The 15,720-nt window shown below is 47.8% G+C and overlaps 2 protein-coding genes across 11 annotated transcripts in view; both read left to right on the forward strand.

Annotated features, from left to right (window-relative positions):
- The first annotated feature begins 5 nt into the window (after nucleotides 1–5).
- On the forward strand, nucleotides 6–4,666 carry MED20 (mediator complex subunit 20). 3 transcript variants are annotated; one of them, XR_007509897.1, is made up of 5 exons: nucleotides 6–80; nucleotides 232–386; nucleotides 2,054–2,307; nucleotides 4,008–4,325; nucleotides 4,489–4,666. XR_007509897.1 is itself a non-coding variant. In XM_049831822.1 (4 exons), the coding sequence occupies exons 1-4, from the start codon at nucleotides 67–69 to the stop codon at nucleotides 4,221–4,223; spliced, it is 639 nt and encodes a 212-aa protein (XP_049687779.1). In that variant the 5' UTR covers nucleotides 6–66; the 3' UTR covers nucleotides 4,224–4,666. The 3 variants fall into 3 exon arrangements, 2 of the variants coding, with proteins under 2 accessions (XP_049687779.1, XP_049687780.1); XM_049831822.1 differs by having other exon boundaries at nucleotides 4,008–4,666; XM_049831823.1 differs by lacking the exon at nucleotides 6–80 and adding an exon at nucleotides 600–679 and having other exon boundaries at nucleotides 150–386; nucleotides 4,008–4,666.
- The window catches only part of USP49 (ubiquitin specific peptidase 49), a 38,845-nt gene continuing 27,368 nt past the window's right edge, over nucleotides 4,244–15,720 (forward strand). For 5 of the 8 annotated variants that reach the window (XR_007509896.1, XR_007509893.1, XR_007509894.1 and 2 more), the window contains exon 1: nucleotides 8,482–8,530. The gene's annotated coding sequence lies outside the window, so the exon portion shown is untranslated. Of the gene's footprint in view, nucleotides 4,326–8,331; nucleotides 8,345–8,481; nucleotides 8,531–15,720 lie in introns of those variants that run through there. The other 3 variants (XM_049831815.1, XM_049831818.1, XM_049831819.1) reach the window with 3 other exon arrangements.

A 15,720-nucleotide genomic window follows, 5' to 3' on the forward strand; every position in this document is an offset into this window, starting at 1 on the left:
CGGCGGCAACGTCGTCCCCGCCTCTTCCGCCGGTGCTTCCGTCCCGGCGGGGCGGGCGGGTGCAGGATGGGGGTCACCTGGTAAGGACGGGAGAGGAGGAGGAGGAGGAGGAGGAGGAGGAGGGAAGGGGGGAGATCGCGGTGAGGGGCTCCCGGGGGGCGGGAGGGGAGCCGGGAGAAGCCGCCGGTGGGTCCCGGTTGCCCCTCTTGACTCCCCCGTCCCGGTGCCCAGCGTGGCGCAGGTGCCGGTGGCGGAGGGGAAGAGCCTGCAGCAGACGGTGGAGATCCTGACGCGGAAACTGGAGCTGCTTGGGGCCGAGAAGCAGGGAACCTTCTGCGTGGACTGCGAGACCTACCACACCGCCGCTTCCACCATCAGCAGCCAAGGTCAGCCCCGGGAGAGCCCCGGGGGGGTCCGGGTCCGGGGGTGCCGTCAGCCGGCCCGCAGCCCTTTCTTCTCCCGGTGCCCTTTCCAGGTCCTTAACGTGGCGCCCGGGGGGTGAACCCCGGTGACAGGAGGGTCTCCCGTGGAAGGGGCGTCTGCTGTGGGTGAGGCCACGGCTTGGACCGGGACCGGAACGGTCGGGGCTTCTCCCGCAGGTCGTGGCTGTTTGATTTATCGTGGTGGGGAACGAGCAGCCATCTCGCCGCCCGCAGAATGTCTTCTCCGCCCGCAGAAGGTGCCTGTTGCGGTTGCCGTCGGCCTTTTCTCTTCTTTGGGAGAAGGAGCGTCCTTGTACGGGGTCCTGGGGGAGCTGGGGAGGGTCGGCGTGGGGCACGGACCGGCCTGCCGTGGCCCATGCTCTCTGCCCGGTAGCAGACACCCGGCCGTGCCCGTTCTTCCCGCTCCTTACCACCGTTTTCCCCGCTCCCTGCGTGTCCCCACGTTGCCCTGCCCTGGGGATGTCCCTGTCGCAGTGGGGAATCCGGCCTTGAGGATTCCTGCTCCAGCCTCAGCAGCCATGTTGGGTTATCTTCGCTGTCTGCGTTATTTTTCCGTGAAACTTCAAATGCTGTTTCTGTCTGAGTTGATTTGGAGGCCACGTTTTGCTCCGGAGAGGATGGGCATGAGTCTCCTGGCAGCATCTGCCCGTCTCCGAGGGGCAGTCACTGGAGGGCAGGCTGTGGCGGCCAGCCTGCGAGCTGGAGGGGGGAGCGGAGCGGAGCACTGGCTCCCAGGACAGTGGGGAGCAGCTCTAAGGGGCTCTGAGGCATGAGGTGACCCAGGTCTTTCCAGGGGATGTGCTCAGAGGACCCCAAATCCCCTCTTGACATAGCACGGCCTAAAACTGCTCAGAGGTACGGCGTGGCGTGCTCACCTGAGGGGCTGTTCCAGTCTCTTTATCCCTCCTAAGCACCCCTCGATTTTTCGTTTAAAAATGCTAAGGCAAACATCGCCGCTGTCTCTGCGGTTGCCTCGGTGCTCGGCTCCGCCAGTTTGCCCAGACAGATCTATTTGAAGCTACCAGAGTGTCTTTTTGCTGCTTTTTCTGCAGCTGGAACTTGCATGGCCGTATCCCTGGAAAGGCTTTTTTGATCTACGTGGATAAATGAGAATTGTTTCCAGCTTTTAAAGCATGGTATAAGCCAGGGCTTATACCTGTTTTCCAGAGCGTGTCTCAGCACGTCCTCCCCAGGCAGGACTGGTGGGTGAGGGGGAAGAGAGGCAAAGCCCAGCCTTCTTGCCGTGACCGTGGGCAGGAGGACAGTCAGCAGATGCCCAGCCCCACGTTTGGGGATGGGAGATGGGTGCTCTTTGCTGACCCCCCTGCCCCAGCCTGCTGGGGATCTCACATCCAGCTCACCCTCTGGTCTGAGTTGTGCTGGCAGAAGATTTTTCTTTTTTTTCCCCTTTAACTTTAAATCTTAAGAAGGAAATACAATCTATTCCCTGAACAGCCGGATAACATAAAGCATGTATGAGTGGTACAAGGACCCTGGAATAAAAGCAACAAGGAGGACGAAGGAAAAAACAGATGCTTCTTTTTTTTAAAAGCACATACAAGCGCAGGACTGTTGGTTTTACAGCCCAAATACCATTGCTCTTATTTCAGGGCAGACAGGCAAGCTGATGTACGTGATGCACAACTCTGAATATCCCCTCAGCTGCTTTGCTCTCTTTGAAAACGGTCCCTGCCTCATAGCAGATGCCAACTTTGATATCCTTATGGTGAAGTTGAAAGGCTTCTTCCAAAACGCCAAGGCGAATAAGATAGAGAGCCGGGGCACCCGCTACCAGTACTGTGACTTCTTGGTGAAGGTGGGCACGGTTACGATGGGGCCCAGTGCCCGTGGGATATCTGTGGAGGTAAGAATTGTCTTTGAAGGGTATGAAATACAATTACAGACAGGGAAATCCCATTTTGGAGGTTAGACAAGAAATCCCCCATCCTTTCTGTGTCTCGATTGCATTGATTGTTGCTAGTAGTTTGTACTAGATGTGTTCATGTATGCAGCAGGCAGGGTATTTATCTCTTTTTCACAACAAGGTTTAATTCAGGCAGGTACTTTGGGGCTCAGCTGCAGCTACGGAAAAGCCTGTCAATTGAAGTGCCAATAAACAAAACCCTGAAGGGATGCCATCAAACTAAAAAGCTGCTTAAAGTCCTGATGCACAACACTAGTAGTGTACTTCAGGTTAATAAGCGTACCGAGGGGGACAACACAACCTCTTCAGCTGCTAATTTGATGCTGATTTGGGTTTTGCTTGCTTTCTCCATCTCGAGCAGACGCAGCCCCAGGAGAGCAGGGCCCTCTTGTCCCAGGTTCTGCTCACGCGGTGTAGAGATGGTGGTCTTCTCCTCACCAGAGTGCTTTTGGCAGGCATCAGTCCTACCCCGTGGTGTGCCAACCTGGATTGCTGCACTGTGGGCTCGAAGCCTGCCATCAAACAGCTTCCGCTCTTTCTGCTCAGTGCTGTGACTGCTGATGAGGCTTGAGAGCATCGGCTGCCAGCTGCTGATGGGCGTTTCATGGGGTGGAGGCTGGGCTGAAGCAAACTCTAAAGGAAGATCCTTCAGCGTACATGAAGGGGCATGGGAGGATCTAGGAAGGCATTTGGGGAGATGCTTGGCTGAATACAAGTGTGAGTCGAAGGCTCACAAGCCGTGGACAAGCCTCAGCTGGGCTGAAAAACATCTCGGAAAAGACAAGGAGCTGGGCTGCGCTGGTATGGGAAGGGCAAAGCAGAGCAGGTCACACTCCAGACATCTAGATATATTGGTGCCGAACAGTCTTCAAGATAGCTGAGAATTAGATGCTTAGAGGTCTTTCAAAATCAGAGCTTATGCTTTTTCTAAACACACAAATCCTATTATCTGATATACAATTAATCAGGCAGGCGTTCCTAGCCAGCAGGGATGAGGATTGAGAAACGGTTTATTTCTTCACTGCAATAAACACAGATGTTGTAGCATCAGCGTTGCTATTGACCTGGGGTTAAACAGAAGCTTTTTTTACCCTAAACTTGAGTTCAGGACCAGATTTGCCAGGTGGTCTGGCTGCTTCTGTTTTGGTGTAGTAGTTTTTTCACGGTTTGCATTAGGACCTACTCCTGATTTGGGACCAGACTCATATTTAGTAAAACGCTTGAAGTCCTTAAGTCCCAAGGCTTTTTCCAGTACATTCCTGAGAGATGTCACAGCCACACGAGTTGTTGACTTAGCAGCATGTGGGAGTGAAGTTTGGTTTTGGGTGGGATAAAGTTAATGTGGAGTTTGAAGCAATGTCCCCAAGACATGTCCCAATCCTCACTATTGGGGATTTAATAAAAGCAATGCCCTTACAGGGTACATTTTACCTCCCCTTCCTTTTTGAAGGGATTGCTTGCATGTTCCCAGTGTGTCCTGTTCATTTATATTTGTCCATCCTTGTTATATGCTAAATATTCTCAGATGTTTTTTATGAAAAGCATTCTCTTTCTAGCAAGGTAGAGGGAGGAAAGCGCATTGCCTCCTGCGTGGTTACTGCCCCTGCTGCAAGTTTCAGGGCTGTGGTTTCTGTTGCCAGGTGGAGTACTGCCCCTGCGTGATAGCTAACGACTGCTGGAACCTGCTCATGGAGTTCATGCAGAGCTTCATGGGGAACCACACTCCCGGCATCCCATCTGTGTTTGGCACCAAGCACGACAGCATCTACGGCCCAGCAGACACGATGGTTCAGTATATGGAGCTGTTCAACAAAATCCGCAAGCAGCAGCAGGTGCCTGTAGCAGGGATCAGATGAAAGGACTCCCTGGAGCCTGGTTTAGAGCGACTGCATCCTCTTTTCTACCTGCCCATCTGGATCAGGATTCCCTCCAAAAAGTGGCACTGGAGGCAGCCCAAGGTTGTTTGTTTGTTTGGTTGGTTTTTTCTCAATCTCTTTCCCATGTTTCAAAGCAAAGGTCTTGAATGCTACGTGTATTTCTTGCTGTCCTCCTTCATGGTTTTGAGCGTGTCTGGGATCAGCCCCGTGGTTCTGATGGTTCTTTGTACAATGCTTCATGCAGGGGATTACTGTTCGTCGGCAGGAGGGAAAAGGAGAAATTCCAGCCAAATGCATGCAAGGGCAGAGTTTCCTTGACTGCGAACAGCTACATGAGAGATTTTTTAAAAATTTTTTTTGGATACCCATGTGAAAGTGTCTTGTTATTTTTCATCAAAATAAAAAGCTGTATTTTGTGAGGAGACGGAGTCTTTCTGCACAGCAAGTGTTGTGCTGTTTTGTATTGTTTATTTACAGCTTTTGAAATTTTCTGTTGCGTGGAGACAATTATTCAGCATAGTTTTATCTTTGATTTGGTGCAAGAGCTTTATACCCCTGAAGCAAACTAATTTCCCTGTAGCAAAATCTACAGGAATTCTTGCATTCCTATTATGGGTATGTTCTTAGCTTGCCTTCATCTTTTATATCTGATGGGAGTATTAAAATCTTCTACCTCTCAGATGATACTGATGAAGCCTTGTGATAAATAAATAAATAAGCCTGGCAGGAGCCCTCATGCATTGAAAGAGAATACCAACCGCTTTGTGGCTTTGTTTGAAAGGTAGGTAATAAATGCCCTATCTCTGTACACCATTTCTCATTTGAGAAATCTTGGTGACTTCAGCGGATTTAATGGAGTAAGGAAGGACTTGGGGAGTAAGAGCGAAAAATTTATTATAAGACTTAATGATACAGTATCACTCAAATATTTTTTTTTTTTTTTAGTGGCGATTTATTTTTACAGCAGGAAAACCAGGGAAATCAGATCCCTTTTGAGCAATCCTCAAAAGGATTTTTGAGTAAAACCAAGTCCTCTTGGGTTTACTTGTTCAGTACCTGTCCAGCTTGTAGCTGTCATTTTTTTCTTCTCCTCCCTGCTCCACCCCCTGCTCAGTCTCAGAATACGCAGAAACACCCTCATTCAGCCACAAACCTTTGCCCTGAGCTTTCTTCGTGGTTCCTGGGAAGGCTGTGTGTATCAGGGTTCCAGCTCTGCAGCCCGTGTGCCAGACATAAAGGGCAAGTGTAGAGAAGGTCTAAGGATGGTTCTAGGAAAGGAGATTTGCAAGAAGGATGGTGGGTTTCTCGTGAAGAAGCAGTGTGTGTCTTGCAGAAAATATTGCTGGTTACTTCCCAACATGTGGGTCTTGAAGAGTCTGAGGAGCAAGTAAAACAGAAATAGATTTCTCCTAAATAGATTTTTCCTTCTGAAGCAGTGGGGGGAAAAGAAGCTGTTTTGTTACTTGATTTGCTGACTGGTGGAGAACTAGTTATTTAGATATGACTTCTTTGTGATTATCATTTATACCTGTAAACCTAATTAACTGTTGGAGTGCCTAGAGCTTTTAGTGTGGGCATTTAATAAATTTAATCAGCACTGGGTCCAGAAAGATCTGGTTAATGAGCCATAATAAATGGCATAATGTACCGTAAGTGTGTTAGAAATTCCAACGTGCTGAATATACTGGATTTTTGCAACTCTTAGCTCAAGTTCATGACACGTGCGCTGACTTCAGTGGGACTATTAATTTTCAGTGGTGAAAATTCAGTGAGAATCTGACCTGCTGTCATTCCACGTAGTTAAGCATGGCTGGCAAAACTTATGAAAAAAAACTGTAGTCTTTGTAGGGATAGTTATTTCTGTCCTGTTTCCCATTTTAAGTCTTAAGGTTAAAAAACCCCCACCTTTTAACGGTCAGATTAGTCATGCTGAATGTTGCTAATGCTTTATTAATTCCCAAAAGATGCGTTCTGGAACCAGAGATGTCAAAACTCGGGTCACATGTCTTAAAAACATAAGAAGTGTGCTGGAATCTCTGGGGACTTCTGTGCTCTTTATTAATACATTGTACTGTTCCTAGAGTAATAAAATGGGACCCCTTGAGCTACATTCTGCCTTCAATTACACCATTACAGCCATTGACGTCAGTAGGTTTCCACACGTGTAAGGATGTGTAGGATTTAGCCCTTTATGTCTTAGCAAAAATGTCTGTTGTAACTGCGTTCTCTGAACGAGGGGATCAGCTGCTCCACATGAGGGGCTGCTTTTACTCTAGGGCTTTTTACTTTCTTGATGGACAAAATGACTGTTTTTCAATCTTATTAGCTGCAGTAATCCTCCTCATTCTGGCCCCCCCAGCATCAATATGGCAGGTTAACGTGGCTTCGAACATGCTAGTCTGCATCTTAACAAGTCTTCAGGGGGCTTTCAATTGTGTTACATTAATGGATTGAGCCAGTGTAATTGAAAACCACCCTAATTTTGCCTGTCAAGGCATGGTCTGGAAGGTTGTTTTCCTGTTGCTCCCCAGTGTTTTCTCAGAGAATGAAAGATCTAGAGGGAGAGGTGGCCAAACTGTAGTCCTGTACCACTGTGGATCTTTTTTTTCTGCTTCTGCACCTCTCAAAATCACTGGCAGTGTTGTTGCTTTCTGTGAGTCGAAGCCTGACCTAGAGGGGACTGAGGATCTTGGGGATGTGGGTCTCACCCTTGCATCATCATAGCTTTCCCCCTCCTAGCTCTAAGTAGAGGCTGAGTGACGTTACCAGTGTCACCAACGCTTCAGTGGCAGAGAGATTGTCCAAGTCTCACTGCTACCCTGGGCATACTGTGGGCTTTTGTTCTGGTTTGTGCTGTGGCATTTTTTATGAAGTACTTACATAGCAGCTGCACCCTGCTGAGCTTTACAAAGAGAGTAAGGACATAAGGGCCTCGTTAATCTTCAGTTTTAATTCTTAGCAGATATTACAGACTGGGGGCTTATTGCAGTGGGGAGCTGTTGAAGAGTTGAGAGGTGTGTGACTGTGGATTTCTGTGCAGGTAGGGGTTCAAAACAGACCAGGCACTGGTCAAAAAGGAAAGGTGTAGAGAAAGGACGACAGAGCTCACAGGAGCAGGAAGGCTGGCTGGTGCAGGAGCTCACAAGGAGACCACCAGGCTGTGGAGTGTCCTTGTCCCATGGCAGAAGAAAGCAGGCTCCCACCTGTCGCACTAAATGGCAGCACTTTGCCTCAAAACTTACTGGGACAAGACAGGTTGGGGGGGAACACTCTGTCCCTGTGCAAAGGAATTGCGTCTGTGACACCGCTGACCTGTGCTTCGTGTTGCCGGTCCTGTGTGGTCCACGACTGCTTGCTTGCAGTTTTGCCCTGGCTCAGCGCTGCCCTGAGAGCAGGACCGGCCAGTCCCCAAGGGTTCCTCCTGCAGGCTGTGAAAAAAGTTGAGTTGTCCCAGTGGGTGCAGGTGACTCCCAAGCATGGCTGTTCCTTGTTTGGGGACAGGCTTTCCCCCCTCCCCGGCCTCAGCGCTGACGTCCCTTTGTCTCTCACAAAACGCCTTTCCATCCCCTCATGGTGTGTGACCTGGGGGCCTTCGAGTGACCCCTGGCAAAGGCCAGTACAGCTCGGGGGCCTTTGTGTGCCACCAGTGCTGTCTGTGGCCCTGTGGGGTGCCCACCCCCATCACCTCAGAGCCCCCCGTGGGCCCTCCCCGTCACCTAAGGGGCCCTGTGGGGCATCTCCCACCCCACACAGCCCCCTCGGGGGCCCCGCGGGAACGCGCCACCTCCCGCGCTGCCCCTTTAAGAGTCTCTTTGTCTCCTAAACATCCTTATTTACCCTCCTGTGACTCAACCGAACTTCAGCCTGGGATTCACAAAGCCCGGTACGTCACCGTCCGGGGCCGGGCCCGGGAAGTCCCCGCCCCTCGGCGCTGCCCTCCCGCTACTCGAGCGTAAGCCATTGAAGAGCTCTCCCTAGCGGCTACGTAGAGTTCGTAAGCTCCGCCAGAACTCTCTCTGCCGCGGCGTGGGCTGCGCAAACGACGTCCGTCGGCGCTCCAGCCTCGTCGTTAGCGCCGGGCTCCGCTCTACGGAATTGGCGTAAGCACCGGCGCTGGATGGGGAGCGGGGCGAGGGGGAAGGCGAGAGCGTTGTGTGGCGTGCTGTCCAGCCAACGGCGGGGCGGGGCGGGGCGCGGCGGGCGGCCAATGGGCGGGGAGAGGGCGTGGCCGGCGGCGGTTGGGGTGTCTCGCGCTGGGTGACAGCTCGCGCGTGCTGATGATGGCGGTAAATAAAGGGGCCGTTGGGGGGGGGAGGCCGCGACCCCCCCCCCCCCGAGGGCGAAAGGGGGGGGGGGAGAGAGAGAGAGGCGGGAGGGCTGAGGGAGGGGGGGGCACCCCGCCGTGAGGAGGGTGCTAAGGGGTCCTTGGTGTCCGTCCCCCCCTCCCCAAAGGGCTCCCCCTCTCGGTGCGGTTGGGGGGCGCGGAGGGGGGGGAGAGCTGAGGCGGACCCCGACCCCCCCCCCCCCCCCCAGCCCCGTCGGCCGCCGCCTTTGTTTGCGGGCGGGAGCCCCTCGGCGGCTTCGCAACTTTCCCTTTGTTGAGGCGCGGGAGCGACCCCCCCCCCCACACCCCCCCCTCACAGACACCCACCCCCCCCCCCCCGGGACCGGCCCCGCCCCGGGGGCTCTGGCGGCCCCCGCCGGTCGTGGGTGGGGGGGGGGGGAAACAGCGCCGGGGGTCGCGTCCCGCCACGGGTGGGTGGGTGGGTGCCGCGGGTCGTGGCCTTGATGCTGGCGGGGAGGGGGAGAGCGCCTTAAAAAAAACCTCCCCCGTAACCCCCCCCCCCCCCCATGCTGTGCTTGGACGGAGGGGGGGTGGAGGGGGGAGAAGGCACGAAAAGGGGGAAAATCGGTGCTGGTTCATAATTATTTAAAAAAATATATACCCAAACCTGTGGGTTTTGTGTCGTGTCGTGTCGTCCCCCCCTCCCGCCGCAAAGGTAAACAGCAGAAGTTAATGACGGGGGGGGGGGGGGTCCGGGAGCATATTGGGTTTAGGTCTCTTGATGGCGAGCCTCTGCCTCGGGGAGCAAAGCATGCTTTAAAATCACGTTTTAAGCATCATTCGAAGCAGAGGAGGTCGCAGCGAATTTATGTCCCCTCCTGCGAATGCTCGAATGGCCAAAGAAAATAACTGCTTACGCGTACGAGCCCCTACAAACAGGAGTCAGTTTTAGAAAAGCTGCTAATTTTAGGAAATGCGCCTGCTAATCGTGTTACGTGGGGCTGTACGTAGGAAAAAGCAGCATGACCTGTGTGTCACAACAGCTCCTGATCTCCAGGTACAGTCAGTGAGAGAATATTGACAGATGCGATGAAAGCACCCAGTTATTTTGAAATATGTGTGTGGAGGGGGGAAGTGTCTTTACTTTTCAGAGGTTCACTTGTACTTTATAATCAGGGAAAGATGCTGCGAGCTCTTGAAGTCGCTGAGCTCGTCTCGTGAGAAATGTTGCAAAATTTAGTCCTTTTCTACGCTGCTGCTTCAGAGAAGATGCTCACTGGAACCTGAGGAGCGTGCGGTGAAAGATTTGATAGGCGCTACCGATTTCCTCAGCCCAGGCAAAACTCTAATTGACTTGGGCGGGAGCTTCTCCTGAAGTAGCATCAATCGTTCTCGTGCGAAGGCAAGGCAAAAAATAGGGACCAGATTAAGAGGGATGATAGGGAGGTGGGACTGGAAGCAAAAATAAGGTGTCTGGGTGGGGGAGGATGGGGGCTGTTGGTGGAGATGAGGTCTGAGCTGCTGCTCGAGGAAAGGAAACGCACGGCTGGGACGTGAGAACGAGGACAGGAGAAAGAGCTGCGGGAGCAGGGAGGATGAGAGCGGGTAAATCGCTGGAACTGTGAATATAAAAACTCTCTGTGGGTGTGAACGCTGTGGATTAAACTTGCCCTTGGGTTAAACGAGTGTCACTCTTAACAGAAGTGTCTGGAGTTGCACCCGGTCTGCAGCCGGCAGTAAATGCAGTGCTGGGGTTTGCGCTGAATTTCTGCTGCTCTGCCTTTGGCAGCTGCACTTGGGGGTTGCTGTTGTTTAACAATTGTCAGATAGGTTGTTATGATGTTTAAAAAAAAAAAAAAAAAAAAAAAGGAGAGGGCAACAAAAGCATTTGGTGGTGTTTTTAATTGCTTTGAAAATAGGCTAGGTGCAAATATTTGAAAATTACATGCCAAACATGAGCAGCATTTGATGTCTCTGAGCTAGGCGTGCTTTCAAACACGAGGCTGCAAATGGTAAATGCTTGTTTATTTTTCCCCCTAATCATTCTTCTATTAATACGAGCTGACTTCAAGTGAAAAGGGCGTTTTGAAGTTGGCAGCTTTTCAGGTCTGGAATAATTCTTGGTCTTGTGCAAGTTCTGTTTGTTACAAAGAATTTTGCTTGTTCAGGAGCAGGGCTTAACAATAGTCACATATGCAACGGTTTATAGGCTGTTACAGCTAGTAAGTCAAAATTGGGGATTTATTTAGCTGTTGTGTGTCCAAAGATCGTTAGTAAAGAATCTGTTGCTGCAGTTCCTGCAGAGATTCAGATTTCATGTGGTACAAAACCCTGTGGTTGACAAGACACGCTGGAGGCCTGTAAGAATGGAGAAATTGTGAATAAGCCTCATGTGTTGTGGCTTGCAAAATGAAACAGTGCTTGGTCCGATTAGTATTTGGATTGGTAAACTTGAAGGGAACGGCAAAGGATCTATCTTTCATGTGTTGTACTGTTAATCATGGGAATACTGATGATGATAAAAGAAAAAAGGGCACATTTAGCTTGGTGTATTGCCTCTCTGCTTCTGGGTGTGAAAGGCTTGAGTGCAGTTTTCTTGCTGCAGTGGATTTCTTGCAACTAATCATAATCCTTCGCTTGGTGTTTGCTTGTTTGCAGCGCTCTGTCCACATCAGTCGTTGTTTTCTTCAGAGGTAAAACACACTTACTTGTTAATTTGTTTTTTTTAAAAGTAGTTACTGTTTTGTCTCAGCACCTAAGAATGAGTGACAAGAAGCACTTGTGGCAAAGGTGATATAAATTACTGAATGTGTCTTTTAAGATCCTATTTTTATTGGCCTTTTTTTTTCCTTTCGTTAGCTATTTTTATACTGAAGTTTCTTAGGACTTCTGCTGGGACTCATAAAGTGAAATTTAGTGTTTTCTCATCCCTTAGAAGATGGTAGTGGATAGATCAGAATGGCTAGGAAATGGAAATACTACAAAATTCAGCTTCTGTCTTATAAGGTGCATGTGGATTCTTTCACATCCATTTTTTGCTTTGGGGAAGTGTGAAACAGTTTCTGAAGTTGACCTCAGCTCTGAGTCAAAACAAAACTAAGGTTTTTGGTTTAAAATTGTTTGTTAGAAATTAATAGAGAGATACTAAGATAAGTAGGTTGAAAACTTTGCCTGTCACTGGGCACAGCAATTCAGATCGAATGAGGGAAAAGGAAGAGGGGGTAGCTCACTCTGAGCTGTGTGGTGGGACATGCTCCAAAAGATCCCCGCAATCCTTTATTTTCTGCGCAGGAATCCTCTCCAGCGGATGAGAGACACTGGAAGTTTCCCACTTTGGTTAACAACCTTTGTGGTTTTCATCTTGAATATTTCATCAAGGGTTGGTTTTGTTGTTGGGTTTTTTTTTTTTCCTTTGGGGAATGAAATCTTCGGAGATGTTCTTGTCTCAGCAGCCTATTGTTAATTGCTCAGTGTATAAACACTTCACCTTTCCTAAACACTTAACCACAATGAACAGGCTGTTGAGTTGATGCGGGTTACATTGTATAGAAAAAAGCCCCCCCCTCCAATGTCAGTGAATGGAAGACCATCTTTGTTAACATGAAACCTTTAACGAATCATTGCTCTGGTGTGTACTAAGCAAATTCAACAAATTGTTTAACTGAAACCACTACTATTTTAAAATCTGATTTATAGATCAGAATGTGTCAGTTGTTTGTTCGTATCTCTGTGTATACTGACACTAACGCTCTTCACTTTTGTTTTTATTAGACTTTAGATCAAAGATGGCTCATGCGAGGCTGTTAAGTCGTATGTGGCTTGCGAGCCATTGAATTACAGCCCCAGCATGCAGGCTTCATCACGTAACTGGCAGCAGAGCCACGGAACAGCTATAACATGCCACTGAAACAAAAAAGATTAAAGTGGGAGTGAGGGGAGAGAAGGTAAAAATGGAGGTGGAGATTCTATCCTTTGCCAGTGTTGTAGGGAAGTAATTTCTAACTGGTATAAAGCTAGTTATTTGTATATTTGCAGTAATTCATATCATAACATATTGAGGAAAATGCAAATTAAAATGCACACTCTGTTACACTGCATTCTGCTGGTTTTGAAGGGAAAAAAAAACCCTTTGCTTTTTGCTACAGCATTAGGATGTGAATTGGTATCTTTAGTGGACATAGCTAGAAAAAAAATAAACTTGGCTGCTTTGAGCTAAGTGGTGTTAATTAGCTTTTTGCTTACAAGATAGTAATGAGTGCACATTAACTGTTACACCTCCGATACATTACAAAGATCAGTATGAAATCCCTCAGAAAATGGCAAACTTGTTGGGGTGTACCTTGAGATTTTTTAAAGAAGGCTCACTAGGTAAATTCCTTTAGGTAATTATAATGTAATTCACTGAGAAGTCTGTCCTCTCAGGAACTTTACTGAGAAAGTAGAAGAAAAATACAGGCAGCTGTCTGAAAAACAGAAGCTTTTTCAGTACATCTTCGTTCCTCCTCATGGTGCACATGCTTGCTTTCTTGTCTTGCTGCCTTGGCTGTATAATTCAGCTGCATTTTCAAATGAAGACAGAAAACTGGAATACGCAGATCTGACAGCTCAAAGTTAGTATGAGTGCATTTGAAATGTATCTTGTGTAACATGTCAGTCGTGACGAATGTACTCTTTAAAAAAAAAAAATTCTGACTGAGGAGATGCTTTCTCAATGTTTTGTAACTTTGCTAACTGAAATGCAAAAGGGTGCTTTAGCCAAAGCAAAAACCACATACTCAGACACAGGAATCCCTACAGAATGTTGGAATTACTGCATAACATGCTCCTTCTTGGTCTTTAAAAGAAAAGAATAGTTTGGTCTATTATAGTATACTTGGGTGTGTAGTATATATCACAAAAACTTTTACACTCAACCTCTAACCAAGTGTACTGAAAAAGAAACTTCTTTTTTTTCTTTTCCCCCTCTGGGTGAAGCCAGTGGCGGTTTTGAAAGAACCAATTTAATGGAGAAAAGCTTTAGTGCATTTATGTTCTTTTCAGGCTTTTCAGTCAAACCATGGAAGATCAAGTCAAGAGTTATGGGCCACAGCTGTGTTCCTCCATTGAGATCTTCTATAGGACATCAGCTGAGCTGATTAAGAAATGGTGACCACAGCTCCATTCCCTTATTCACTCTGAAAGGCAAATCCGTCCACTTGATTGAGAAGCATTGCCTTGCAACCATATTTTCCCATTCACTTTCAGTGGGCGGCTTAGATTTGATTAAGAAATACTGTCCTATAATTACATTCTGTCCCTCTCTCTCATGCTATGAAAAGCCTCTGAAGACAATTCAAGGTTTTGAACTTTAAATAAAAATGGTACGGAAGGAGGGTCTTTACAGCTTGGCTAGGTGGGTATGCAGATGAAGTGATAAGTAGCTTTTAGCTAGAAATACTAAAAGAGTATCCTAAGAAGGGCAGTCAATGCTGGCTTATGTTTCTGGACTGCTGCGGCTTTGTTCCCCACTTTCCTGGAAGGGATCAGTGTCTCTAAGCCTGACTCCATTCCAATAAGTTTGTGACAAATGGGCTTTCCTTTTCTTCAAACAGCAAAACTGTATTTTATATTAAATCCTTTCTTTCTTTTGGCATGATGGGACCTGGTTCGTCTCTTGCCTGATGCTGAAGCTAACTTTACCCACTAATTTTAGATAGTTTAGAATTTTACATTATGTTGTATATTAAATGTGTTCCAGCTGAATAACAAGTGCCTTGTGTATTAAGAAAATGATAGAAATTTGTGGCTGACTTCAAGCTTGAACATTATCTGCATAAATATTGAACTGTAGTCTATCAGAATGAATAATTTCTTCATACACTAAACTTTAGCAAATACAGTTCGGCATGAATGCCTTCCCCCCACCCCTGCAGATTTGTGTAACTCAGTGAAATGAGGAGCTAATGTCATTTTTGACTGATTGGGGTTTGCATTTATCTTCACTGTGGGGTTTTAGTACTTGACAGTAGTTGGTGGGTTTTCTGGGTGGAGGGAGAGATCTAAGGATTGATTTAAATAGACTATGTGTCTATATATTTGCGTGTGTGCGTGTATCTACAGATGTGTTGCTAGAACTGGACGACGTGATCTGCTTTTGGATGCCTAGGGGTTTTCTAATCATTAACAAACAGTGAAAAATTATACGTTCTAATTCAGAGATTGTGACTGGCTTAGTATGATCCAGAGGGCTACTTAAAGATGAATTAACCGAAACTTGGATTGTGTGTTACTTAAAAAGAAAAACCCATCATCTGATGGGGATATAGATCGGTGGTTGGCTGCTTGGGCTGGGAACCCACAGAGATCTGCTGCCTGTAGCTGTCAGGGTACGACTAAACCATATAATTTCAGCATCACGCTCTTAGAGGAGTGATGCCTCCAGTTCTTCCCATCCAGTGACCTTCGTTAGTAGTACAGGGTGGTTTTGTTTTTCCTTCTTCAGGGAAACTTCTCACTGTCCCATCCATGCCTCCTCTCATGGAAATGCAGAAGGCAAAAGCAATGAATTAAGGCAGCTCATTGATCCAAGCTGGCTCCCTTCGAATTAAATGGAGAGAGTGATGGCTAAATATCTCCACCTTCTGCCAAGAAACAAACGTATGGGGGGAGGCTGCTCCTCGCTTTCCTTACTAATGCTGCAGAAGGGAATGTTAGGAGGAGGAGGACATTGAAAGGGTGATTCTTTTGATACCTGCTTGGTGGCTTCTTCTACATTACTTGTTGGCGTGTAGTGAAACCGTTTGCTGATGGCATGGAAATTTTTGGTGTCATATTTGGAATATTTCATGTAAAAACAAGCGACGCTTAAGTGTACGCTGGTTGCTGTATGGGAGGGCTTCACTGCCTGGCTCTGTAGAATTGGTCGTGTCTTCTGCAGCTGGAGAAATGTAAGAGGAACAGAAGCGCCATGCTGGGTACAAAGGAGCAGGTTGATGTGGATAGCTGTTTCTCTCCGAGGAGAACAAAGGGGTTTTTTATGTGCTTAAAACCCACACAAACATGAAAAACATGTTTTAATTTTAAGGACAAGTCTTCTAGACTTAGAATAGTATTAATTATTCTGAAAAAAATCCATGTAAAACTCTGCTGTTCTTTAAAAAAAAAAAAAGTTAAATCAGCTAACTGTTCATTCAGTGGAGTTGTGAGAAAGAG

Source organism: Accipiter gentilis, chromosome 29 (genome assembly GCF_929443795.1).
Source record: "Accipiter gentilis chromosome 29, bAccGen1.1, whole genome shotgun sequence".
Lineage (NCBI taxonomy): Eukaryota > Metazoa > Chordata > Aves > Accipitriformes > Accipitridae > Astur > Astur gentilis.